Source organism: Benincasa hispida, chromosome 4 (assembly GCF_027475165.1).
Source record: "Benincasa hispida cultivar pf3 chromosome 4, pf3_genome.v1.1, whole genome shotgun sequence".
Taxonomy (NCBI): Eukaryota; Viridiplantae; Streptophyta; class Magnoliopsida; order Cucurbitales; family Cucurbitaceae; genus Benincasa; species Benincasa hispida.
The window spans coordinates 39,728,338-39,755,953 of NC_143481.1; the positions used below are offsets into that span (position 1 = coordinate 39,728,338).

Sequence of the window (27,616 nt, forward strand, 5' to 3'; positions counted from 1 at the left end):
CGTGTCAACTTTTTCACGTATCACCCATTTCTTGTCGGTAGTCCCCCCTCTGCATATAATTTAACTTAACTGCAAATCTTGCTCATGCATGCTTCATCACATCCCTTGCTGGCTCATGATCATTGCCACATGGGGCTATCAAATTCTTTGCATTTCATTTGCTTTCTTGCATTTTCAGTGGATTAATGCTTGCTACCGCATAGATTAAGTTTTACACCTAGACTAATGCAAGAAATGTATTTTTGCCCTAATTTCTTTTAATACCGCTTTTTTTTTTTTTTTTTTTTAACCAAAGACAACTGATTATTCTAATTCTAAATCACAATAATTTATACTTGATTAAAGTTATCGATAGTTGTTGTCAAAATTGAGGTATTAGAGATGATCTTCATTGGAATTTGTCGCATGAGTCCTTGTAAATATTGGAGAGAGGAAGAATGGGTATTTTTGTATCAAAATGCTTGGTTAAAATAGGGAAATTGTGGTCTGTATTCTGTAGCAACATTAACTTGCAATTTAGAAAATGTATAAAATATACTAACTTCGAACAGTTATGAAAATTAGATTGTTGTTAAGGTAAGAAGAAAAGAAATTTTAGATTGTTTGGGTTGGGGTACATTGGTAGAAGATCCTGTTATATCAATTTCCCCTCCACCCTGTCTTAAAAAGAAAAAAAAAGTGGTCTCGACAAAAAAAAGAAAAAAAAAAAAAAGAGGAAAGGGGAAAATTTCCCCTCCACTTCTTCACCCCTTCTCAATACTATTCACGTCGGAGCGCCGGCTCCCCTCCATTTTAACAGCTATCGACGCCTCGCCGCACTTCTCCCGCTCCCATTGCCACCGCCGCCGCCACCGCCCATCTCTTTGTTCTTGCCGCAGTCGTCGCCTCTCTCCACCCTCAGTGCTGCTGCCGCCTTCTCCCGTTCTTTGGTATTCTCCGAATTTCTATTATTGTCTTTCCTCTGTCTTCCAACTTATACTAGAACTTGTCTAATGAAAGGAAGGATAGTTCCTCAGAATATATATAGTTCCAGATTATAGTTGGTTTGATGAATTTTAGATCAAAATCATGGTAGTGAAAAGAACAATTAGCGTTTTGTGAAAATTGGAGCTCTTCCCCTTAAATTAACGGATCACCAATGGTACTTTGAATTCACTGTAAGTACGTGCATGGTGCAGAGTCTGCATTTTATGTGTACCTGATAAAATGTTCTGAACAGTAACAAAAATAATTAGAACAAAATAGGCATATGTAAAAAGTGAATCTCTTCCCCTCAAATGAACTGATCGCCAATGGTACTTTGAACTTGCTGAAAATGAGTGCAGTAATATACGTGTTTTTGTTTGGACAAGATACGAAACTTTTTATTTAGAGAATGAAAAGATATGAATGTTAAAAAATACAAATGTTCAAAATACAAAAGCAAAAATATACCATATACGTGTTAAAATGTTCTAAGCAATAACAAAAATAAATGGAGGGCAAGAAGGAAATATAAAGATTCTTCCTAACATCGACTCATATGTAGTAGAGATTATACACCTCCAATTTTTATGGACTAAAAGTGTCATTTTTGAAACTTGATCAAATAAACATCAACAGAAACTCTAAAAAATTTCAAAACTAACTTAAGAGTCAATTTCAAAACTTTTAGGTCAATTTCATCAAGCTTCACTAGCAACGAGATCAAAACCCCAACCTCTGCTATGGCCTCCGCTTCTTCCATTCATTTAAAGTCCATCATCAACCATATGCCAACTTCTGATGCGGCTGGACACTATGAAGTAACTATAACTCTACACCTTTTTCTATTTTTCCTCTCTCTTATTGAAATTGTCTATTTGGTTTAAGTGAAAGGATTGAAATGTGAAAATGAGGGGCCCAACTGATGATCTCTCCTCAATTTGCTGCTTTTGGATTTCTTATTTTGATGACATTTGAAATTTTTATCCGGGTTTGGTGATGGATCGACCTGTTATTGTGTTCTTCATTGGGGTTTCACAGGGGGTCACTTCCAAGAACTTTCTGGTTAGTTTTGGATTCCACAAGCCACCATTTTCGAGGTGTAATCAATTGATGGTTTCAAAGAAGTGTGCAATGAACAAAGAGACGGATGTGTCCACATCGACGTTGATTGATGTTGTTGGTAAGTTAGCTTTGCTTCATGCATAAATTTATTGGAATTATTTTGCTTGGTATTTGAAGTTTGGTTTCTTGCTATAGAGTTGGAGGAAGAAGAGCCAAGCATTTCAACTATGATAATGAATTTTGAAAGCAAATTTGATCCTTATGGTGCTGTTAGCACGCCACTTTATCAAACTGCGACCTTCAAACAAGTAAGTGGTAGGAATGATATATAATTAGGTTTAAATTTGGTCCCAGATTCTCACTTTTGTTTCGTGTAGGTCTCGAATTTGTAAATATTTTGTTTTAGTTACTAAACTTTAAATAAAAAGGCATTTAAATCATCAACCTTAACAGTTATTAACATAAGGCATCATACTTTTTTTTTTTGGTTCATTTACTTCATGAATGAGTGCCCCCACAGAACAAGTGTTGGAGTTAAATGTGATAGGTTAGTTGTTGAGTTCCTAAAAGGATTAGGGTTCTTATTAAATAGTTAATGAAGAACTAACAATAAAGACATAGTTCTTTTAATGCAAAGTCTAGGGATTGAAATTAGAACATATACAAGTTGAGAGGCTATAGAATATTTGAAATTTAAGGACCTACAAAAGTCTTGGGACCCAAATAAGATTTAACTTTTCTGAAGCACTAGTTCAATTGAGTATTATAGACTGATTTTCCATACTTGTACCTAGTTAGGTAGGTCACACTCAACCACTCCACTTGGCTGAATATGAGTATCAGAAAATGGCTAGTTGGACTTAGGTTGAGTGGACTTCTCCTTAGTATTGATCTGTTTATTGCTTTGCATAGATAAATTTTTCACGAGATTGTAACTAGGATAACTATTTGATGGAAACATTGAAGTCACTGAAATTCCAAGATTAAAAGTACATTCTTCGATATTAAGACTACTAAAAATCTGATATTATAATTATTGTTGTTTTCTTGTTAGTTTGATCTTTGCGTTTGCATTCTCTACATTGTTCCTTGGATCCTTATTGACATTGTGAATGATGTGTCTTCTTACTTGATTTCTATTTTTCACTTTGCTATGCAGCCTACAGCGACGGAAAATGGCCCATATGATTACACCAGAAGTGGAAATCCTACACGAGATGCCTTAGAAAGGTGCATTTTGTCCTATGTCCTTCTTTAGAAAGGAAAAAGGGTACTATGCTGACACTAATGCAGCTCCCCTCTCACCCCAAAATAATTAAATCTTTGTTCATGTAGCCTTTTAGCAAAGCTTGAAAAAGCAGATCGAGCATTTTGCTTCACCAGTGGGATGGCTGCTTTATCTGCAGTTGCTCAACTTGTTGGAACTGGTGGGTTTTTTAATCCATTTGCATGGTCATTTTCCACTTTTGAGTCTATATGATTATTGTGTATTTGTTCTTATGATAGATCTTGCATTTTGTGCTTTCATCATTTTGCATGTAAGGATTCCTTTTCCTATGTTGAACCTTCAGGATGGTCAAACCAACTTGTGTACTGTAAATTTCTTAGGCGCTTTGTATTTCTACATTCTATTTGCTTGATCTATCTTGGGCCCTCTTTCCCTGACTTTGATCACCTCTCTTCTGCCCCCTCAACCAAAGGGGGGAAAAGAGAATAAAAAGAAAAGAAAAAGAAAAAGTGACATCAAGTTACTAGATCACCATTGTTCATCATTGCTCAATAAATGGAGTTAAAAAGGAAGACTCCAGCCAGACATTTTCAAAATGAAAGGGTAGGACCCTATTTTAAAACCCAGCTTCAAAACTAAAGGAAAGTGATATGAGGTTAACCTGGTGAGCCTTTCAACTCTCAAGTCTTTGAAAAAGATCTTCCCAAGCTATGGAAACGAGAAATCTATCAATTTGTCGAAGAAGGTTACTCACGCGAGTTAGATTGCCATTGCTGATAGGAATGTTGACTAGGTCAAAGGAGGCAATTAAGGAACTGAACTAACTCACACTTCTCGTGATTATGGTACTGATAGATCCCAACTTCCTTCTAGAAATCCATCCTACCTACCATGAGACAAAACACAACCATAAACACCAATAAACCAGCTACTAGTACTATCATTGAGAGAGAAGTTATAGAAATCGAGAAAACCACAACATTAGCTAAAGTAGTCGATTCTTTCCACATGAGAAGAGCCACTTGAAGATCCTTCTGCATCTAAGCGAGGGGCCCCGACCTACTTTCTCACTAATTACTTTAGCCTTAACTTCATTTTAATTTTTCCAAGGTAGGACAAAGCTTTTTATTTCCCTAGCAATCTACTATGCTAGCAATTATTCCCTTTCCTTGTTGATCTTCCTTCCATTGGGATGGGTTTGATAGATAGGGCATGCTTCCATAATGAAGCCGCCATTTTCCTAGCAAAAGGGAAGTCAATTGGGGGGGGGGGGTTATTGTCACCAAAGGTTGAATCTTCTAAGGGATATTTCTATATTGCCAGTGTTTTAAAAAGCCCTACCGGCGCGTGCCTAGATTCAAGGCCCAGGTTTGGTCAAGACGCTCACAAAATAAGGCGCGCCTTAGGCACAAAAGCTCTGGGCCTTGAGGCTTTTCCATTATTTTAAAAATATAGTAATAATTAAAGTTTTTCCTTCTTTATTAATTAAAAAAAATCAAATTTACTATTATAAATGCAATTTCCCCCATATTATATAAAACGCGCCTAAAAAAAATCCACACTTTTTTTTTTTGTGTGTTGCGCTTAAGACTTAGAAGACTGTTGCACTTTATTGTGCCTTGTTCTTTAAAAAACATTGTCTATTGTCTTTTTCCCATTTGGAAGCTCCAATCCCTTCTCAATATCCACTAATATATTATTTGATGTTTAAGTGAGTTTTAGGGAGGGTCTTCCTTAACCCAAGAAACATAGACACGACATGGCACAACACGACGATTTCCAAAAAATGTAGGATCCAACATGTTGGAGACACATTTTTTTTCAACAAAAATAAATGTGTGCATATTTTGACATATATCATATTGTGAAATATTACTTTTAAACATCAAAATATCAGCTATACAATTCATGAAAAACGACAATAGATAAGATGACCAACATCATAAAATATATTTAGGTCCTAATAAGTAATTAGTCTAACACAATAGAACTAGAAAGTAGAATCAAACAAACCTTCTACATATTTTCCTCATGCTATAGGAAAGAATCGACTAGCTATTGGTCCTGGGTTTTAGAGTTAGTGTGTTGCGCAATTGTGGAGAACTTATGGTCACAACTCTAGAATTTCAAAAAATAAGGGCTGAACCGTGAACCTAAATGGGCTTGAATGGGGGGATTAAATAGGCTGCTGATCGTGGTTCAAGGTAGTGTGTTGTGCATTGTTTTTTTTTTAGTAGATGACATGTCCATCGCGTGTCGGACACGCTTTGGACACACCAGCTGGCGTGTCAAGCACGTATCGGAAGTGTGTTGGTGTCAGACACGTGTCCAACATCGAAACTTACCCATTTTAGGAGTATTGGTGCTTTATAGTCTTAACCATGGGGGAAAGATGTTTATTAGGTCCATAGCTTTTTGGGCTAGACAAGAACGAATCATGAGAAAGCTCAATCCATTTACCTTTCCTTTGGCTCGAGGTATCAATCTTAGGGTAGAAAGGGCAAGATTTGAGGTGGGACTTTTATCACATCCCGCGAAAATGGTCCTTCAAATCCCGCCAATAAGTGGCCCCAAGACTCCTTTAGCAAGGTCGAAGAGGAGTCAAGACCCATCGGATGGCATCCCCAAGTCGCCATGCACGGTTGACACGCGTGCCCATGACCCAAGCAAGCACCCGACCCAGGTGCCTAAGACATTAGCATGCTTAGGTGCCAAAATGCATGATTAGATGCGCATGCCCAAAAGCACAAGGCCCTGACGCTCCCATGTCCCTAAGCGCAACCCATGGATGTGCCTAGATGCCAAGGCACGTTGTCAATGACGATGTCACACGCCTAAGGCTGAGACGTGCGCCCGAGTCCTAGCCTAGCGCCCATGTGCCCAACCACGCACACAGGCATGCATAAGGTGAGGTGCACAGTCATACGCTCAGTCGAGCCCGCGCCCATGCACGCAGTCATATGCATAGATGTGTGCAAGGCCAGGTGCGCCACCGTGCGTACGGCCGAGCGAGGAAGGCCTGTTGAGCGCTGGGTAGCATCAATGCTCATGCCCGCGAGTGTGCCAGACAACTATTGCAGTTTCTAGAAGCTGCTAAGCAACTCCAACGGCCACGCAAGAAGCCTAGGCATGCCCGGAAGGATCAGGATGGTGTTGGATAGTGCCAGTGGCCTCGTGCGTACCCCAGGCAGCCCAACACAGTGCCAGGATGGGCTAGACAACCCCACATGCCTCTGGAAGCCTCTAGAAGGCTCTAAACAGTGCCAGAACAGCCCGGATGGTTCCAGAAGGCCATAGACCGTGCTGGAAGGTCCCAACATCAGTCCACTTGTACACACTCTCGAATGCTCTGTAAAGGTCTAAAAAAGCCTAGGAGTGTCTAAAAGGATCTAGTATGTACATGGATGCTTGTTGAAGGGCCTAGTATGGTCCAAGAATGTTCCAAGATACTTTGAGAAGGCTCTAGTGGAGCCATAACCGACCCTCAAGGGCGGTTTAGAGTCCATAGGTCGGTGACGAAGGCTTATAAATAGCTCACTACCCCTCATTTGTAAAGCTCTACGAGGTTGACACTCAATAAAGCTTTCTCACATTCTCTCAAACTCACTCTCTTGCCTACCACTCTTAAAACCTTTCAACGTGTACCTAAATGCCAAGTTCTTCTTAAGGCTTACTTGGTGCATCTTTCGACAGCAAGATAGGCCAAGTGTCGCACGTTCGGTTAGCTCAACTCAACAACTAACCGCGTGACAGGTGGCACTAGAGCAACGGTCCTTGAACCTAGGTACCTCTAGTCTACACACATTCTTTGGCCTTTGTTACCCGATGGCATCCGAGGAACGATCTAGCTCACTGATTGAGCAAGTCGTTGAAGGCCCAACGACTCGAGGATCAGTGTTTTCGAGGCGACCCTGGGCGCACGCCTGAGGTGAGAGGTGAGGCGCACAGGCCTTGTGCGCCTTGTACGTAGCTGGGGCGAGCGATTTGAATAAGGTGCTCACCTAGTGGCGCCTTGCGCCTTGGCCAAGGCGTGCTCCTGGGTGATATTTAGTGTCTTTTTTTTTTTTGGATTGTGCCTTGTGGTTTTCTGGTAAAAATCAGTTCTTGCCCCCTTTCATTATTCTTATTTCTGTCAAATTGTTTTCTAAACAGGTTAGTTTTTTATTTTTTTAGTAGTATAGTGATTTTCGGCAGAATCTGAGTAAAAATAAATTATTTTCTTGCCCCCTTTCATTATTCTTCTTTTCTTTCTGTCAAATTTTTCTAAAAAGGCTAGTTTTTTATTTTTTTAGTAGTATACTGATTTTCGGCAGAATCTGAGTAAAAATGAGTTATTTTCTTGCCCCCTTTCGTTATTCTTCTCTTCTTTCTGTCAAATTTTTCAAAAAGGTTAGTTTTTATTTATTTATTTTTTTTAGTAGTATAGTGATTTTCTGCCTGGGTAAAAAAAAGTTATTTTCTTGCCTCCTTTCATTATTCTTCTTTCTGTGAATTGTTTTCTAGAAAGGTTAGTTTTTTTATTTTTTTTAGTGCAGTGATTTTTGGCAGAGTGGATTTTTATTCTAAAAATCAAAATCAATTTTTTGGTTTGTGGTTGTATTTTTAAAGTTTTTTGGTTTACTTTTAAATTTTATTTTAAAAAAAACTTGAAAGTTTAAACAGATTGAGTTTTTTTTTTTTGACCTGGGTTGATACCTCCTCCTTATCATGAGGCTAGAGTGACATGCTTAAAAAAAGGAAGTAGAACATACAAAAAATTTAATGAGTAACCATGAGGTTGAATAGAAAAGAAATGGTTGTTCTTTGATATCTGATGGGTGGACTAATAGAAGAGATAGAACCCTTATAAATTTTTTAGTGCATTCTACTGCGGGGACATTGTTTTTGGAATCGATTGATGCATCTTCATGCATCAAAACTGGAGAAAAAGTATTTGAACTCTTGGATAGCATGGTGGAAAAGATAGGAGAAGAGAATGTTGTCCAAGTTGTGACTGATAATGCCTCGAACTATGTCCTAGCTGGCAAATATTTGGAAGTAAAGCGACCACATTTATATTGGATACCATGTGTTGCCCACTGTTTAGATTTGATATTAGAGGACATTGGGAAGATTAATCAGATCAAAAGATGTCTTAAAAGGGCTATAGCACTAAGTGGTTTTATTTATAATAACTTGTACGTACTTAACATGATGAAGAGTTAACCAATCAACATGAATTGGTGAGACCGGCGATTACACGTTTTGCAACATCATTTTTGACCCTAGCAAATATCCACAAGAATAAAGCGAACTTGAGAAAAATGTTTATTTATGAGAAATGGATGACTTCCAAAATGGGCAAAAGATCCAAAGGGAAAGAGTGTAGCCGCGACACCGTTTTGAAGCCATCCTCTTGGAACTCCTCGGTGGTTTACACTTTAAAAGCATTCAGACCATTAGTTCGAGTACTTAGACTTGTCGATGGTGATAAACCTGCAATGAGATATATCTATGAGGCCATGGATAGGGTAAAAGAGGCCATTAAGAGTGGATTTAATGATAATGAGATGAAATACAAGCCAAGCCAATTTGGGAGATCATTGATAGAAGATGAGATTGTCAACTTCATCGACCATTACATGCTGCTGGATATTATTTGAATCCATCACTTTTCTATGACCACAAGGATAGAATTATTCAAGATGTTGAAGTCATGAGTGGTCTTCTTAAAGTTGTGCAAAGATTGATACCATCTACTAGTGGTCAAAATCAATGCACAATGGAATTAAAGTTATATTCTGAAGCTAAAGGCATGTTCGATATTGACTTAGCAATCAACACGAGGAAAGTTAAGACGCCAGGTATGGATATTCCCTATTACATTAATAGTGTTTATAAGTATGTTATTTCTAAATCATGTCAAATGTGTGAACAGCATCTCGGTGGGCTCTTTATGGTGATAGTACTCTAGTTTTGCAAAAATTAGCTATGAGAGTCCTTAATCTGACGTATAGCGCTTCTAGGTGTGAGCGTAGTTGGAGTGTTTTCGAACATATATGTGATCATTTTGTTTTTTACATTATTAATTTAAAATTTAAAATAAACTTTTAACTCCATAATGGTTAATAATTTGTAGATTCATACAAAAAAAGAGGAACAAGTTGAAACAGAAGTGCTTAAATGATCTCGTTTATATAAAGTATAATCAAGCGCTTAAAGAGCGCTTTGATTTAAAGGTTGATCCAATCTCCTTAGATCATATAGAAAGAGTAATGAATGGCTGGTCGGAACATTAGATGAAGAAAATAATGAAGCTGAAGTTGACTATGAGCTAGTTTTTGATGACGACGACCTCACAGGGGAGAACCTATCACGTCCATTGGATCATTACTATTATTAATCTTTGAGGTTTTGACATTTGTATATAAACTTATGTTTTTGTTCTACATATATTATATATTTGTTTATTTAATCATTGCACCTTGCTTCGCTCGGGCGTCGCCTTTTTGTCGCCTCTCGCCTTGAGGCGACCATGGGACTTGTCGCCTTGAGGTGCGCCTTGCGCTTTGAAAACACTACCGAGGATGCAAGGCACAACGTTCTCCGTCGAAGCGAGGAAAGTCCAAGGCCCCGACAACGAGAGAACATGTCGACACTCGCCTGGCCAACTTGGAACGAGGCTTGGAGGACGTGCAAGGCATAGTTGGTAGGTTGAGTGACGATTATGAGGGGCTTGTCAAAGAGAATGCCGAGATCAGTATTGCGGCTAAAGAAATGATCACGGAGCTTGGACGCACACTTGGTAGGGAGGTAAGTGCCCTATCCACCGAGTAGTCAACCTACGCAAGTTTGTGGAAGGTGAACTCCACGAACTTTGCAAGGAGATCGATGACATTCGTGCAGAATGCCAGGACAATCATAGGGCTAGTAATCAGTATGCTTCTACTAGCTCATCATCCATTGTGCACGGCACTCGTGGGTTGAAGGTGCCCAAGCCCGACATGTACAATGGCACGCGAAATGCCACCATGGTGGAGAATTTCATATGCGGCCTAGAGCAATACTTTAAGGTTGTTGGTGTCGTCGATGATGGTGCAAAACTTGAAAATGCGCCCAACTTCCTACGTGATGTGGCATAGTTATGGTGGCATAGGAAGCATGTAGAACGTGAGTTGTATCAATGTAGCTTGCGAACGTGGGAACAATTCAAGACAGAACTCTGAAAGCATTTTGTTCTCCACAATGCCAACATGGAGGCAAGAGCCAAACTAAAACGCTGGAGACAAACCGGTAGCATTCTCGAGTACATTAAAGAGTTTACAACTCTTATGCTCGAGATAGATGACCTATCAGACAAAGGCGCACTCTTTCATTCAAGATCAATTTGGATTGGCTCGTTTTCGTTTAGAAAATATGGTTTGAGGAACCATATGTGGAGCAATTAGACATACATTGATACTGACTCCTCAGCAAGGATGGTCTCAAAGATTGGGGGAGGATCGAGCTTGACCAGCATAATATGCGGACCCTCGATGATGCCATTTCCGCCGTTGAGATGCTCACGGACTACTCAACCAAAGAGATCCAAGAAGAATGAAGGAGAAATGTTGGAGTCCGAGGAGGATCACGATCGTACGGCTAAGGGAAGCTCCAAAGATGGAGAGAAGGATGGGAAAGCTATGGACCCAAGTGAAGGTAAGCCCTTCATATACAAGAAACCTAAGTCATGTTTCTTTTGTGGAGGGCCACATTGGACTAGGGATTTTCCAGATAGGACAAAGCTAAATGCCCTAGTAGCCAAGTCCTGCGAAGTCATGGACGATGGAGCAGAACCCACGATAAGAATGGGTTCAATGCAACAACTAGGTGCTCTCTCTTTCTCCTCTTCCAACGAGACCACGGAGAAATACGAGGCACCCATGATATCAACCATGCAACCCAAGGATGGATGCACAAAGAAAAGGAGGTGCCCAAGGAAGGAAGACGCAACGAGGACATTGTGAAATCCAGTGGGGAGGGTGTCACATCCCACGAAAATGGTCCTTCAGATCGTGCCAACAAGTGGCCTAAGACTCATTTAGCAAGGCCAATTAGGAGTTAACACCCATCGGATGACATCCCCAAGTCGCCATGCACGGCTGACATGCATGCCCATGACCCAAGCACGCATTCCTCTCAGGTGCAAGCATGCATGATCAGACGTGCATGCCCAAGAGCACAAGGCCTCGACACTTCTATGTCCTTAAGCGCAACTCGTGGATGTGCCTAGATGCCAAGGCACGCTACCAATGTCGATGGCGCATGCCCAAGGCCAAGCCGTGTGCCTCAGATGAGCTCCCATGTGCGCAATCACGCGCACAGGCATGCGCAAGGGGAGGCGCATGGCCATACGCCCAGCCAAGCCTGCGCCTATGTGCGCGGCCATACGTGCAGATGTGCGCGAGGCCAGGCGCGCCATTGTGCATGTGACTGAGCGCGTGCGCATGCCAAGACACGCGCTTGTGTCCGATGCGCGCGACCCCATTGTAGGCCGATCGGGGAAGGCCTGTCGAGCATAGAGCAGTGCCAGTGCTCGTGCTCGCGAGTGTGTCAGACAACTCTGGAAATTTCTAGAAGTTGCTAGGCAACTCCAACGCCCACACGAGAAATCCAGGCACGCCTGGAAGGATTAGGATGGTGCTAGACAGTGCCAACACTCTCATGCGTGCCTCAAACACGTCTGAAAGGTTCCAGACAACCTCACACAGCACCAGGATGGGCGGGACAGCCCCACACGCCTCTAGAAGGCCCTAGCCAGTGCCAGAACAGCCTAGATGATTCCAGAAGGCCCTAGACCGTGCTAGAAGGTCCCAACATCAGTCCGTTTGTACATACTCTTGGATGCTTTGTAAAGGTCTAGAATAGCCTAGGAGTCTAAAAGGATCTAGTATGTACATGGATGCTTGTAGAAGGGCCTAGTATGGCCCAAGAATGTTCCAAGATACCTTGAAAAGGCTCTAGAGGAGTCATAACCGACCCTCAAGGGCGGTTTAAAGTCTCATAGGTCGGTGCGGAAGGCTTATAAATAGCTCACTACCCCTCATTTGTAAAGCACTACGAGGTTGACACTCAATAAAGCTCTCTCACGTTCTCTCAAACTCACTCCCTTGCCTACCACTCTTAAAACCTCTCAACGTGTACGTAAGTGCTTTTGATAGGCCAAAGCTCTTCTTAAGGCTTACTTGGTTCATCTTTCGACAGCAAGATAGCCCAAGAGCCGCACGTTCGGTTAGCTCAACAACTAACCACGTGACAGAAAGATGCACCAAGTGTTGCATGTTTGGTTAGCTCAACAACTAACCACATGACACTTTGCCTTTCTTCAGCATTGAAGAGGTTTTTTTCCTCGTTTTCCTTTTCCTTGCCAAAAACCACATTTTTAGGAGAATGGCCTTGACAACCGTTGTACCTATTTTAGCTTCGATGTGGTAGAAAATGTCCCTTTCTTTTTTAAGGATTATGTATGTGGTAGAAAGTGTTCCTTTCTTGTTTAGGATTTTGTAGGTGACAAATCAATGGATCCATTTTGGGTCGTATGTTGCCGCAAGCAATTATTTAATGCAGTGAAGAACTCAAAGGTGGCCTTAAGCATGCTGAGGATTAATATTGCAAAAGGCAAAGCAGCTAGGGGTTATACTCAAATGAGACCTACTTTGTCAGAGTTATGTTTGTGGACAAAAAAATGTGAGACAACAGTGCTGATCTTGTGCCCTCCCCATGTTTGTTGGACAAGGGCCATAACTTATTGTGGTAACGTTCTATTGCCTTCAACGGTGGTTGTGGAACTCTGCCAATTTTATGAGGAGATAGTTTGATCTTGATAAGTGGATACTCGAGTCATTTGCTGTCTTCAATTCGGGAGGGGAGGTATCCATAGTGTAGTTACTTTAGACTTTAGTGGTCAGTTTCACTTCCATGCAATCAATCAAAGTGGAGGAATCCCAAGCAAACAAGCTAGTTCTTTGAAAGGCATTCCAAGAGGGCCTTGTCGGGTTGAGGGGCAACATGACTTTTCTCACTAGACAACTGTCTGACCTTTTTACATTTGGTTGCTAAAGTAACTTGAATGTTAAATCTTAGTTACTGGCCACCGTGGCTTGAACTCATTTCCATTATTTTTATTGGCTAAACCAACCATGGTGAATCATAAAACTTCCATTTTTGTTGGTGGTTCCTAATATGGTGCAATGGGTCTTTTGGAAAAGTCTATGCTTCATGCGAGAGGAGGAGATCTTCTAAGGTCTCTGAGATCAAGAGGAGGTCTTCCCTTTGAAATAGAGGCAGTTCTTTGGGTGTTCAAGATTTGGTCCACCCTCCCCCAGCCATTCCTATCAGAATTGTAGGCAAGACTTTGAAAGAGAGCTTATGAGAGGACGATAGAGAGATTTATTAGAGGCATGGTGGGGTAGGGAGAGGGGGAGAGAGAAGAGAGCTAATTGCAGTTTCTTCTCGCTAGTAATTTTGTTAATTTGTTAGGTATTTAAGCACCTTGGAGAACACACCCTAAAAGTTAGCTATTGGGGTGGAAGAGCCAAGCCACTTAAGTACCACATTAGTCATCCCATTCTAACCAATGTGGGACAAAGGCATCCTATACTACCTTGATTCCTAACAATATCTCATCCTCAGAAAGTTGATGTTCCGGCGGCTACTCTGGCGATAGTTCACTTGGCCACACCCGGTCAGAACCCTCCGCCGGTTTCACTCCGGAACATCAACAACCGGCTCTGATACCATTGTTAGGTATTTAAGCACCTTGGAGAACCACATCCCAAAAACTAGCTATTGAGGTGGGAGAGCCAAGTCACTTAAGTACCACATTAGTCATCCCATTCTAACCAAATGTGGGACAAAGGCATCCCATACTACCTTGGTTCCTAATATAATTCTATTTAAATTATTAACTTGCGATGTCCTTTTAACAGGCGAGGAAATTGTTGCTGGTGATGACCTTTATGGTGGCTCTGATCGATTGCTCTCACAAGTGATTCCTAAACGAGGAATTGTGGTCAAGTACGTATTTTCATCATTTTTGCCCTGCCTCCAACTCCAGGATTAATATTGCAATGGATACAATTTGCAGACGTGTGAACACGAGTGACTTAGATGAGGTCTCATCTGCTATTGGCCCTCAAACAAAGCTTGTGTGGCTGGAGAGTCCAACCAACCCAAGATTACAAATATCAGATATTCGGGTATGGTCTCTTTGTAAACAATTATGTGAATTTTTCATGCCCTAGTAACTTGATTTTTCACAATGTAGTTAGCTACGGATAATATTGAATCTATAAGCCAAAATAATTCATTACTAGCCAAAATAGTCCATTCCCTTGGATTCAGTTGAACATCATGGGGAGTTTCAGCTGAAGCTAAAACTACAAGGAGGCAAACTTCTTAAATATTTTATTCATCTACTTGATATTTTGGAAATGGATTAATTGAACTTCGTATTTGACTCATTCAAATAAATCCATAAACAGACTTTGCTTCGTTTGGAAATCCACACGTAACTGACATGTTTTACATATATTATACTGCTGGCAAATAATGCGAAGTTCTTATTTTAAAAATTATTCTAGTTAACCATGAAATAAAAATTAAGGCTTTGTTTGGTAACCATTTCATTTTTGGTTTTTGGTTTTTGAAGATTAAGCCTATTTACTCCTCATTTCTTTTAATGATTTGTATAGTTCTGGTTTTTGGTTTTTGAAGATTAAGCCTATTTACTCCTCATTTCTTTTAATGATTTGTATAGTTCTTAAGTACAATGGTGTATTCTTAGTCAAATTCCAAAAACAAAAACAAGTTCTTAAAAGCTAATTTTTTTAGTTTTCAAATTTTAGTTTGGTTTTTTAAAGGTAAAAAGTAGATAATATAGTAAGAAATTTGGAGGTGGAAATAGTGTCTATAAGCTTAATCTTAAAAGACAAAACCCAAAAACTAAATGCTTACCAAACGGGGCCCAAGCTATTAACTTAGATTCTATGTAATGTGTACAATGACACATTATAGAACTCCCTGTACCTCATGCTTTAAAATTTTTGTTTCTGCTTGCTTCAGTTGTACACAAAGAAGATGAGCGTTACCTTTATGTAAAAAAGAAAAGTTAAATCATAGGTTTGTGCCTTGAACGTCCATGGTTACTCTATGAAGTCTTTGTAATTTGAAATTTCATTAATAGGTTTAGAGTTTTAGAATGTGTGTCTTTAGTCCCAATAATTTTAAAAGAATCTAATAGGTTCCCTAAACAACACTTTTGTGTCTAATAGTAGAGGTGTTCATTGGTTGGTCAATGTCTATTCTCGGCTCAAACTGATGCCAAGCACCAACTGATCGGTTTCTTTTGGTCAGTTTCTGATGGTTTTGGAGGGGTTGGATACACTGACCAACCAACTACATCGGTGGTTGGTCGGTAGAAAAGAAAAATACTAAACCTCTAAAGAGAGAAGAAAAAAAAAAAAAAGAAAGAAGAAATGGGGAAGAAAGGAAGAAAATAAGAAAATAAGAAAGATTGAGAAGGAAGAAAAAGAAGAAAAAAATTGAGAAAGAAGAAAAAGAAGGGAAGAAAGAGAGAGGAGGAGAAGGAGAAAAGAGGAGAAGGCACTTGCAATGGTATTGGCGGGCGGTGGAAAAAAAAAAAGAGAAGAGAACCGAAGAAAGGAAGAGGGAGAAGGAGAAATGGAGAGGCGAGAGAGAATTAATGTTAAAAAAATAATAATAAAAAATATATTTTTTAAAACAGGTAATGAAGGTAATCATTACTTTTAAGTTTTAAACCAAGACTGGTTTTCTGAAACATGCACCCAGCCATGAAAATTTTCATTTTCTTGAAAAAAAAGAAAACACACACACACGTAATAGTCTGACTGCATCTTCTTCATAACTGACTGACCGATGTTAGTTCGGTAGGTTTTGGTTGGTCATGTCGGTTTTTTGTAATTTTGTGAACACTTGTGTCACAAAACCTTTCAATTTGTTTGAAATCAGTCCATCATGAAATTCTTAAACAATGCAGTCAGTGTGGCTCCATGTAAATATTTCAGGGGCGTTTGGAATGGTGAGTTAGTTATTATATTATGTGAGTTATAATAGCCTGGAGGTTATAATAGTTTACGTTTGAGGTGCAAACTATTTTACTGAAACATGATGAAAAAGACAGAGTAGAGAAAGAAAATAGCACACACAAAGTTTATGTGGAAAACCTTAATCAGGGAGAATAAACTACGGGATAAAGAATTCTTATTAGAACACTGATACAAAGAATACACTGTGACTACTTGCTTAAATAGAAAAGAGGGAAACCCTAGGGGTACAAGTAAAAAGACAAAAATGCCCCTAGAGAAAAAAACCCTAATTTCAACACTCCCCCTCAAGTTGGGGCGTAGATGTCAATAAGACCCAACTTGCTCACACAAGTCAAACAACTGTCTGGGCAGTCCCTTTGTTAGGACATCTGCAATCTGTTGGTTGGAAGGAACATAGGGAACACAAATGTTGTCACTGTCAAGCCTTTCCTTGATGAAATGCCGATCAATCTCTACATGCTTTGTTCTGTCATGTTGAACTGGGTTATTTGCTATGCTTATTGCGGCTTTATTATCACAATAAAGTTTCATTGGATCGCTGTGACCTTGGTCAAGGTCTCTTAAAACTTTTTCAAGCCAAATTTCTTCACAGATCCCCAGACTCATGGCCCTATATTCAGCTTCGGCACTACTTTTGGCAACTACCCCTTGTTTTTTACTCCTCCATGTGACAAGGTTACCCCACACGAAGGTTCAATATCTTGATGTCGACTTTCTATCTACCACAGAACCTGCCCAATCTGCATCTGTGTCCGCCTCGATGCATCGTCTGTTAGTCTTTCTGACATCAAGCCTCTCCTTGGAGAAGTTTTCAGATACCTCAGGATGCGCTCCACTGCCCTCATATGTTCTTTGTTCGGAGATTGCATAAACTGACTCACCATACTCACTGCATATAAAATGTCTGGTCTAGTGTGAGAGAGGTATATTAACTTTCCAACAAGCCGCTGATATCTTTTTTTATTAACTGGAACACCTTCACTCAGATTACCTAATTTCGCATTCACTTCTATAGGGGTATTAATTGGTTTGCAGCCTACCATGCCTGTCTCCTTAAGCAAATCCAGAGTATATTTCCGTTGGGAAACTGAAATCCCTTCTCTTGATCAAACTACCTCCATTCCAACTGCTTTGTGTCCATTTGGAAGAGTAACTTGGTCCCACATATGATTTTTCTCAAGAGTCCCTATTTCTTCCATGTCTGCGGCTTTCCTTTCAGGAATCTCCAATGCTGTGTGTATACTGTTCGGTATTACCATTGTGTCTAGGCTCGTAGTGAGGGCCTTAAACTCAGGAGACAGGTTGCTATAAGACAAGTAACTCTGCAGTGGATATTTTGTACACGATCTGGTACTTTTCCTTAGGGCAATCAGAAGGTCAAGGGATGCATCTCGGTCTTTACTCTCCTCGGACTTCATATTGCACTCAACCTCCTACTCATACGTCTCATGCTCTGTCATTTCTTTTCCATTTTCAACGGTGTTTTCAGCTGGAATAGGTGACATTTCTTTTCCAGGTTCAACAATATTTTCTGCTGGAACAAGTGTCCCACAAACATCATTTTTTGCCTCGGTTACATCCTTGCTGTCATTGTCTTCCCTGTCTTTGCTCTCATCATTTTCAACACAAGCATCAGTTTTATCACATTTATTACCATCATCAGGGATAGGAGTATTAATACCTGGAACTGATCCCTGTTCTGACTCATGGATTGGACCCGGAGAAATAACAAGCGACATCATTTCCTTTCTGAGATTCCTCCTATCGTATGTGATCCATGGGACTTGTTTGGTCGGTAAAATGGGTTCATTGGTATTGATGTCAAGGATGGGTTCGGGCAAGACGAATAGACTCGGACCCCAATTGGTTTCTTCACTAGTATTCTCCCCTTGAAGAGAACCATTGGGAAAGAATGGATGATCTTCGAAGAATGTCACATCCATTGAGACAGTATTTTTTGGAAGAAGGATGATAACACTTGTACCCACGCTGATGAAGTGGATACCCCACAAAGACATATTTCTGAGCTTGGGGAGTAAACTTGGTTCGGTTAGGGCCATGAATATGGACAAACACAACACATCCAAATACTCGGAGGGGAACATCAGAAATAAGTCGGTTATTTGGATAAGACTCTTTGAAGTAATCTAAGGGGGTTTGGAATTTTAGAGCCCGGGACGGCATTCGATTTATTAGATGGGTTGCTGTCAGAACAGCATCCCCCCACTAATAGGAAGGAAGGGAAGTTGACAACATAAGAGACCGAGCAACTTCGATTAGGTGACGGTTTTCCCGTTCGACCACTCCATTTTGTTGAGGAGCGTACACACAGGAACTCTGATGGACTATTTCTTTTGAGATTAAGAACTCCCTAAAGGAATTATTAAAGTATTCCCGACCATTATCACTTCGGAGAATAGCGATTTTGGCATTGAATTGGGTTTCTATAGAATAGTAGAATTTTTGAAAAACCGATGTAACTTCGGATTTTTCTGTCAGAAGGAAAACCCAGGTTAGCCTAGTATGGTCGTTAATGAAGGTTACAAACCATCGCTTTCCAGTGGTGGTAGTAACAAGTGACGGACCCTAAACATCGCTATGGAAGAGGGTGAATGGTTTAGAAGGCTTATAAGGCTAAGATCTAAAAGATACACGGGGTTGTTTGGCTTGGACACACACATCGCAATTTAACTTAGAGATATTAACATTATGAAAAAGATAAGGAAACAAGTAATTCATATAATGGAAATTGGGGTGCCCAAGTCGATAGTGCCACAACATATAGTCAGTTTCAGAAACCGAAAAAATGAAATGAAAGCAAACTAGTCCTATCACATATCCTAGATAAGGCTTCTTCAGTGAGGAAATAGAGCCCCCTGTCATGTTGAGCAGTGCCAATTGTCATCCCCGAGTTCAGATCCTGAAAAACAACGGCATTAGGTGAGAAGATAACACGACATTTCAAATCCCTTGTAATTTTACTAACAGATAAAAAGTTATAAGAGACTTTTGGCACATGTAATATATCTTGGAGAACTAAGCCCTCAAAGGGTGACAATCGTCCTTTTCCAGCAACCGGGGCAAAAGACCCATCAACAATCCTAATCCTCTCATTACTAGCACTTGGTTGATAAGAAAGAAACTAGTTGGAGGAACCAGTCAAGTGGTTTGTAGCCCCTGAATCTAAAATCCATGGTTTACTACCAGTTATACTAACAAAGCCAAAGGAGTGAAAAGTACCTGATTGGGCGATTGCACTTACTCCTACTGTACCAGAAGTGCTCTGACTGTTTTCCTGATTCTGAGGTTGTGTGTCTCTAGTTACTGATTCATCTACCAGTGCCCGACTTGACTGTCGTTTTTTACCATTTGGCGGATGGCCATGCAACTTCCAACACTGATCTTTCGTGTGCCAGGGTTTCTTGCAATGTTCACACACTGGAGGCGGCTTACTGTTCTATTTATCATGGGCAGGGCCTAGCGTTTTGTCTTTTGGAGTATAGTTTTTGGACTGCCTCGCAAATATCTCGAGCCGTGGTTGCATATAATAAGGGTTTTCCAACCTGAAGTTCCATACTTCCTACCATAATAGATCTCAGCAAATAATCCTCCCTCTTCCAAATTCGTTCTTAGGGTCGCCTGGCCTTGGTTTTGGTATTTCACCTGTCAGATACCCAAATTTGTGACAACCCTCAAGGGCCATTTTAATGGATTGGGACCAAGAGAAATAATTATCACCATTCAATTTTTCTCCTACAATAAAGCTAGAAGAGTTGTCTATAGCTCCAGAGAATAAATTTGAAGAGTATGCAGGGAAAGAAGTTACCGAAATTCTAGGGTAGATTGGTTGATTTTGGTTTAGATCTGGTTGGACATTGGATGTCGATCCCAGGGCTTCCCCGATGGCAACTATCTACTGCTGGAACATTTCATTCTGCTACTTAATCTGTAGTTGCAACTGGGTAAACTGATCTTGGATTATACTCCCTTGGTCCCGATGATGGGACGATGATTCTCCCCCTTCAAACCCACCAATGATCGACGATGACTATCCAAATCTACTACCCACATTCGGCTGAAGCATAGGATCCCGATTGGTGAAGTGATAGCCATTGATTTGATCCATTCCCAACTGATTCGGCTGATGAAACACACTGCGGCTGAACCCGTCGATCATGGCACCCCTGTTCGGCTGCGGCTGAGAAGACCCAAATGGATTCGCGCCGACTTGTGGGCTTGGCTGGAACTGGCTGGGAGGAAAAGTCGGGCTGATCCGCACGGGAGGAAGAAACGCTGGTTTGACCCACGGTTGAGGAGGAGCTACACCGATCGGAAGTTGCGAGCTGATCGTCTGCGGCGCAACCTGGAAGCTTTCGAATGGAGGTTGCGAACCTTGGAAAAAATCGACCGAGACTGTCGACTTCAGCTTCTGCGGTTGGACCTGATCATCGATCGGCTGGTTGGATCTGTTGGAAGCTTCAACTTCGGAGATCTGTTGGAAGTTTACCGGCTGGTTGGCTCTGATCGGCTGGTCGAGTCTGATCAGCTGGTTGGATCTGGTCGGCTGGTCATCACGCTGAAGATGGGGAAGAACAGATTGGAAATATCTGTCAATGGCGTTTTGGATAACAATGGTTATATCTGGGCTATTGGTTTGGGATTCTCCTATTGGGTTTTCCTTAATAGTGCCCAGGGTTTCGTCTCCATGCTCTGATACCATGATGAAAAAGACAGAGTGGAGAGAAAATAGCACACACAAAGTTTACGTGGAAAACCCTAATCAGGGAGAAAAAACCACGGGATAAAGAATTCTTATTTGAAGACTGATACAAAGAATACATTGTGACTACTTGCTTAAATAGAAAAGAGGGAAACCCTAGGGTACAAGTAAGAAGACAGAAATGCCCCTAGAGAAAAAACCCTAATTTCAACATAACAAATAGAGAATGAATAGAAAATAGTAACACTATGACAAAAAGAGACTTGAAATAGTTATATTATAGTTAATTGTAGGTTATAATAGTTGGAAACACCAACTATTATAATTGGAGTTCCAAACATGGGGTGGGCTATAATAGCTCACTCCACCAACTTCAAGTTGGGCCAAGCACCCCTAAAGGATCAAAGTTAGCAATGGGACCAATTAGACTAAAATTTCAAAGTTTAGAGGCTTGGTTAAAAGGCCAAGAATCAGATAAACACAACCTTGAAGGTTTATAATTTTGTTAGAAACTTTTTCAAGTACTTGTACTACATATATAGCCCTGAAAGTGTGGGACTACTATTTTAATTTAATCTTTAAAAAAATGTTCATGTTAAAAACCGCGAAACGATTTCAGGGAGCCAACAAATAATGCCTTTTTGGCAAACACCATACAAAACTGAACTTAGGCTAGATAAATTCAAACTGTTAGTAGAAGGCTCACTTTGGATGAATGAGTCACGGGCAAAGTAAATTCCAACTTTCAGCCTGCAATTTAAATCTTCAAACAAATATGGGGAGGGGCAGCTAAAGAAGGGTTCTTTTGGATCTTATTTTGTGTTTAACCTCCTGACTCCTGTAATCTCCGGAACATAGCTAAAACATGACATTTGACAATAAGCTTTGACAAGGACTTCACTAGCTTAATGGTGGAGATATCTATCAAAATACATTTCTGTGTTGTAAAACTCTTCATGACATCCTTTCCCCCTCCTCCCCTTTGGATAAAGCTCTTTTCTCGGCCCTTTGGAAGACAAATAGCCCTCGAAGGGTTAACATCCTTACTTGGATCATGCTCCTCGGCCAGCTAAATGTAGCCTCCGTTTGCCTCCGTTTTACAACACAAATTGCCCTCTAATTACCTTTCCCCTTCTATATGTCTGTTGTGCCTTTAGTTTGGCGAAGATCCTCTCCACCTTTTCTTTTTGTGCTCCTACTCAGCTTGGTGCTGGGAGAACTTATTGTCTATCTTCAATCTATCATGGGTGTTGAGCAACGACTTCCGGAAAAATGTGCAGCAACTTCTAGTTGGAACAAGCTTTAAGAAACCCATCCGTTTACTTTGGCTTAATGCGGTTAAGGTTTATTGGCAGAATTATGATTTGAGAGAAACCAGAGGGTGTTTAACGATAAGTCTCTTGGGTGCCAAAGTCACTTTGATTCTGCCCGTCGTCTTGCTTCTTCTTGGTGCATCCTCTCCAAACACTTTAATAGCTACAGCATCCTGGATTTCAACCTCAACTGGAGAGCTTTTATCTCCCCTCTTAATGGCGGTTCTTAGCTTCATCAGCTGCTGTTTCTCTTGTTTTCTGCTTTGTTATCCCTTGGTTCTTTTCACTTTGTAGTTCTCTCTTTTTCCGGCCACTGTTTTGGTCTTGTTAAGCTGTTTGTATTGTGTTTGGCTACTTTTCAGCCTTTTCTATTTTCCCATTAGTTTATGGTTATCTGTTTTTTGGATATGATGAGGGCGCTAAGAGGGTGTCAACCTAGTTGAGATGCCTGGGTGTGCTTACTGATCCTTACACTTTTTGCTCATTGTATAATCCTCTTGTACTTTAGGCATTGGCTCACTATTTATTTAATATAAAGAATCGTTTCCTTATTGGTCAATAACGTTGTACTCCTCTCTCTGTGAGGCAGTTCTTGGATCAAAGCTTAATACTTCATAACCTCAAATATATTCAAGGTTCTTTGTGAGGATGCTTAATCATTGCAGGGCTGCAGGAAAACTGGAAACATACTTTCATTAAAATTCTTTTATAGTGCTTGCTATATCATGTTTGAAACATGGAATCGTGCTAATTGTTTAGCGAAATAAGAAAATGATGCCTTCCACATGTAATGCATGTCATTTGTCTTTCCATTTCAGAAAATTGCAATTATGGCACACAAACACGAGGCTCTAGTGTTGGTGGATAACAGCATATTGTCCCCTGTGTTGTCACGACCACTGGACCTTGGAGCAGGTATCAAGAATACTATCTAATTTCAATGTTAAAGCATTTGAATACTGTTTTGAATATTGATACTCACTCAGGTCTTTGATTTCAGACATTGTTATGCACTCTGCTACCAAATTTATTGCTGGACACAGTGATGTAATGGCCGGTGTGCTTGCTGTTAGGGGAGAAAGGTACTCTTGCACTATGCTTTCTGACTGCTGAGGTAGAATAGATACGTAACTTTTTATGTGATTTTCATTTAATCTATTTCAAATATTAATCCTTTGAAAGAAAAAGGCTGTGTAACTCTGTGCTTGTTAGATGCATATTCAAATAGATATTTTAGTATTTATATAAAATTTTTCAGAGGCTGCTTTGACTTTTGAGGCAGAAAAAAATCCACTTTGGAAAATGCAGGACTAATTCCAGGCACAGCTTGACTTCAAAATTGATTTTAGTTTTACTATGTGGTAAGAGTTACCATTGTGAAATCGATCTCACCTTTTCACCTCTATAATGATACTTCTCGTTTTGAATACTGCTTAATGTTCCTCTAATCACTTACAAATTGAATGTCAATAAAATATTTGTTTTCTATAAGAAAAGAGTTGGACGGGCAGTGTGCAGTGGATCTTTCTGTAAAGAGCCTCTTCTGCGAGCAGATTTCATTTATGTTTTCGTTGTTGATGCTACTTGTTCATAGCTTAAAATTGGTAGGAAGTCCTTGTATTAAAAAATTGGATTATCCTTTCCTAAAAGGTCAGGGCTTCTTGAAGGAAAAATATATTTATTAATTTTTGGGTAACTGAACTCTACAAATGACTCACCAACTTTTGCCCTTTCTATTTTCTTTGGATCTGTAGTTTGAGTAGGCCTTATGCTCAAACCTCATCTTGTTCCTAAAATTTTATCATCAATAAATATCAATATTTTTTTCTGATCGAGAAGTTAAAAGAACTCTTCCACTGGTGTTTTTTCAAATCTATGACAATCGTTACAGCTAGAGTATGCTATGGCACAATGACTGACTTATCAACAAGTAGGATGATTTTACAAACATTGAAGGGTAACATATAGCCGGAGAAGAGTTTCTAGCAACTGTTAGTAGTTTTTCTTTCTGAGGGGGTGGGTGTGTGGACTTGGGAATTTTCTGTAGCAGTTTATATATATATATCTGTTTGACTTTGTGTATGTGTGTGAAAATTAGGGGTTAAGGAGGCAACATTTGCTGCTTATTTTACCAAGTAAATGTGAGGTAGCTTTTTCGTGGAGTTTCCCAATTAAAATGTTTTGTTGATTACTCTATTCAAGATATTTGTCTTAATTGGAGTGCCTTTGTTTTCTCTATGTAATCATGTAGACATCAAGTGGATCTCTTTTGTATGTGGATGTGATGAGGTTGCTAAGGATGTGTCAACCTAGTTGAGATATCTGGGTGCATCTGTTGATCCTTAGATTTTATGTTTAGTTGTATTTTTGCTCTTTTGCTTCTTGTATTTTGAGCATTAGTCTCCTATCATTAATAATGAAAAGTTTTTTCTGTTTCAAAAAAAAAAAAAAGCGGCGGTCTTGTTAAGAGAAGAAATACATCATGATTGGATTTGATTGGATGGATGCATGCCTTAATGCTTTTACCACATGTTGCTGAACCCATTAGTTCTGATAACTCAATTTGCTTTTCCTTGTTCCCATTATACCAGCTTGGCAAAAGAGTTGTATTTCCTTCAAAATGCAGAAGGATCTGGACTGGCTCCATTTGACTGTTGGGTTTGTTTAAGAGGAATAAAAACACTGGCCTTAAGAGTTGAGAAACAGCAGGTGCCCATTCCGACCTGCATCTTGTTCTTTTGTCCTCTTTCTAAATATCCATAATTGTCAGTTTCAAATTCATGTTGCGTTCTCAACACAATTGGCAGTTTTTGTTTCTTATTAATGTTATTTCTTGATTCCTTGCTCGTTTTTTGGTTGATACTTATTTGTATTATGATTCAGCTCAAATTATTATGCTCCTTGAGACCAAATGTCTACGATCGAATAGCTTGTATGTTCCTGAAAAATCTACTATCAAGTTTATTGTTAAGAAATTATGCTTTTCCAATATTTTAGTGTTGGTAGGAGTCGTAGGATATCAGAAGTTTATAATTTGAGGAAACGCCACTATTTGCTTAGTTCATTTGATGTTTCATTCTTAGTTTTCACAAGTCAAAGTGGTCAAATGTACGCTTGAAGAGCAGGATAATCTGAGAACTCTAGTTCAGGGTATATTAGGATTATGAGTAAGGGTATATTAATGATTAGCTTCGGACTTTGTTATTGTTTTTGATTTATAAATAGAGAGGGGGTTGGGGGGCAAGGTAGGAAGTCTTTAGTAGCAATTTCCATTGTGGGAATCTTAGAGAGTCTAGCCCTCTCCTAAGGCCATGGTATATTGCAACTTCTTTTGATTTTGCATTATATATTTTATCTTTGAGTGTTCTTTATGTTCTTTGTTATGCTTTAGTTTTCTTGATAGGTGGTATCTTAACGCAACACTGTCTACTATTCATATCAGTACATGTATTTATGTGTATGAGACAGTTCATTTCTCAATAGATTGATGTCATTAACAGGAAAATGCACAGAAGATTGCTGAATTTCTCTATACACATCCACGAGTGAAGAAAGTGTACTATGCAGGTCTTCCTGCTCATCCTGGCCGTTCGTTGCATTATTCTCAGGTACAATATTCAACAGAAGGTTAATATCGTAAAATAAAGAATCCACAGTGCCTTAGCCGTTGATCATACAAAAGAAAGAAAATAATGAACAAAATTTGGATTGTAAGCTAGCCCTTAAACTCACACAAATAAACTAAAAAAAGAAAAAAAAAATAATTAGTTAACCATGCAACATTTTTATGTTTTTAGGCGAAGGGTGCAGGAGCGGTACTGAGCTTTTTAACTGGATCGCTGGCACTCTCCAAGCATATTGTTGAAAGTACCAAGTATTTCAGCATAACTGTCAGTTTTGGTAACCATACTCTTCCATTTGGAGTTAATTACACTCTTTATCATGCCTACAAGTGATTAGGGATAGTCATACGATAAGGCTGCTTCAGGCAAGATGATGCAACGATAAGGAAATGATTAATTGTCAGGCCTCTAGTATTTAAAGTAGCTTAAAAAATTTGTACGTCAGTAGTTGCTCTTCATTTTTTAAAAATGAAATCAACAACTTCCATTGAGGGAAAAAATGATAGAATACAAGGATATACAAAAATGCAATCCCACGAAAGGTATGTTTCTCATTAGATAGTAGGACGTTGAAGAAAATTCACTTCATTTGGGGTTTCCTTATAAATGAGTTTATGGAGTTTCAGTCACTCTGCCTTTCTTTTATAGTCAACCTGTTGGCTTTTGGGATTTGAGGCTTAAAGAAGAGAATTATGGTTCCCTGTCTCCTTGCAGGTAGTGTGAAGTCCCTTATAAGTATGCCTTGCTTTATGTCCCATGCAAGCATACCTGCTGCGGTGCGAGAAGCTCGAGGTCTAACAGAAGATCTGATTCGCATATCAGTTGGTATTGAGGATGTTAATGATCTTATAACTGATCTAGACAATGCCCTCAGAACTGGACCTCATTAGGAGTTTGGAACATTCAAACTTGTAAACAATCCCTAACTAGATATGATGAAATTGATGAAAGGTTCTGCAAAATCCAGGAGCCTGGGTTTCGGTTCTGCAATCATCTACTAGGGATCAAACATATTCATGTAGCAAAGGTTAGTTTTAATTTGGGTTGGGAAGTGAGAGGGCCATGAGAATGGCATCTGCAAAGATTCCCTTCTTGTATTGAATTTTAATATTTGAGTTGATGGTACAGAGTATCCCTAATTGTTAGTTATCTATCTCTATGACTTTTGGTGGATTATGAAGGTTTAAAATATATATTTATAAACTTCTTCGTCAGGGACTAGTTATGAACTCAAAATTCTTTGAAGTCATAAATTAAAATAAGTAAAAATTACATGTTTGGTTCAGAAGTTTGACTTAAGTTGCATTTGAGTTGATTTTCAAACTCGACATTTTATTTATTGAGGTTTTGGACAATCTCATTCTTTGTCCATTCTATTGATACTTTTGGTTCTGTTATTTATATGTAGGATAGATGATAGTTTTTTAAAAATTATTTTTAAGTTAACGGGGCTCAAATATTATAATTTTTATTTTTACGTTGATGTGCAAAAAAACATAGTTATCTAGGTTTTTTCAAAAAAAAAAAAAAAAACACTTGTTAATTTTTCTCTCTTCCTGGAGATGTCCACGGGATAGGGATAGAGAAGGTTTCTCTGT

General features: G+C 39.6%; 1 protein-coding gene across 3 annotated transcripts; it reads left to right on the top strand.

The window, feature by feature from the left end:
• The first annotated feature begins 795 nt into the window (after positions 1-795).
• On the top strand, positions 796-27,232 carry CBL (cystathionine beta-lyase). Of its 3 annotated transcripts, none has more exons than XM_039029366.2 (14): positions 796-929; positions 1,655-1,784; positions 2,005-2,146; positions 2,224-2,336; positions 3,188-3,258; positions 3,364-3,455; positions 14,203-14,290; positions 14,361-14,472; positions 23,214-23,310; positions 23,396-23,477; positions 24,987-25,104; positions 25,896-26,003; positions 26,193-26,295; positions 26,733-27,232. In XM_039029366.2, exons 2-14 carry the CDS (start codon positions 1,707-1,709, stop codon positions 26,906-26,908), a joined length of 1,380 nt encoding a protein of 459 aa, XP_038885294.1. In that variant the 5' UTR covers positions 796-929; positions 1,655-1,706; the 3' UTR covers positions 26,909-27,232. The 3 variants fall into 3 exon arrangements, with proteins under 3 accessions (XP_038885294.1, XP_038885296.1, XP_038885295.1); XM_039029368.2 differs by having other exon boundaries at positions 26,193-26,285; XM_039029367.2 differs by lacking the exon at positions 1,655-1,784.
• The last annotated feature ends 384 nt before the right edge of the window (positions 27,233-27,616 follow it).

Coding starts and splice junctions, on each gene's coding strand:
- CBL (XM_039029366.2), top strand. CDS start 1,707: ATGGCCTCCGCTTCTTCCATTCATTTAAAGTCCATCATCAACCATATG. Junction 14,291..14,360: donor AAACGAGGAATTGTGGTCAA/GTACGTATTTTC, acceptor TACAATTTGCAG/ACGTGTGAACACGAGTGACT. Junction 25,105..25,895: donor TAAGAGTTGAGAAACAGCAG/GTGCCCATTCCG, acceptor TGTCATTAACAG/GAAAATGCACAGAAGATTGC.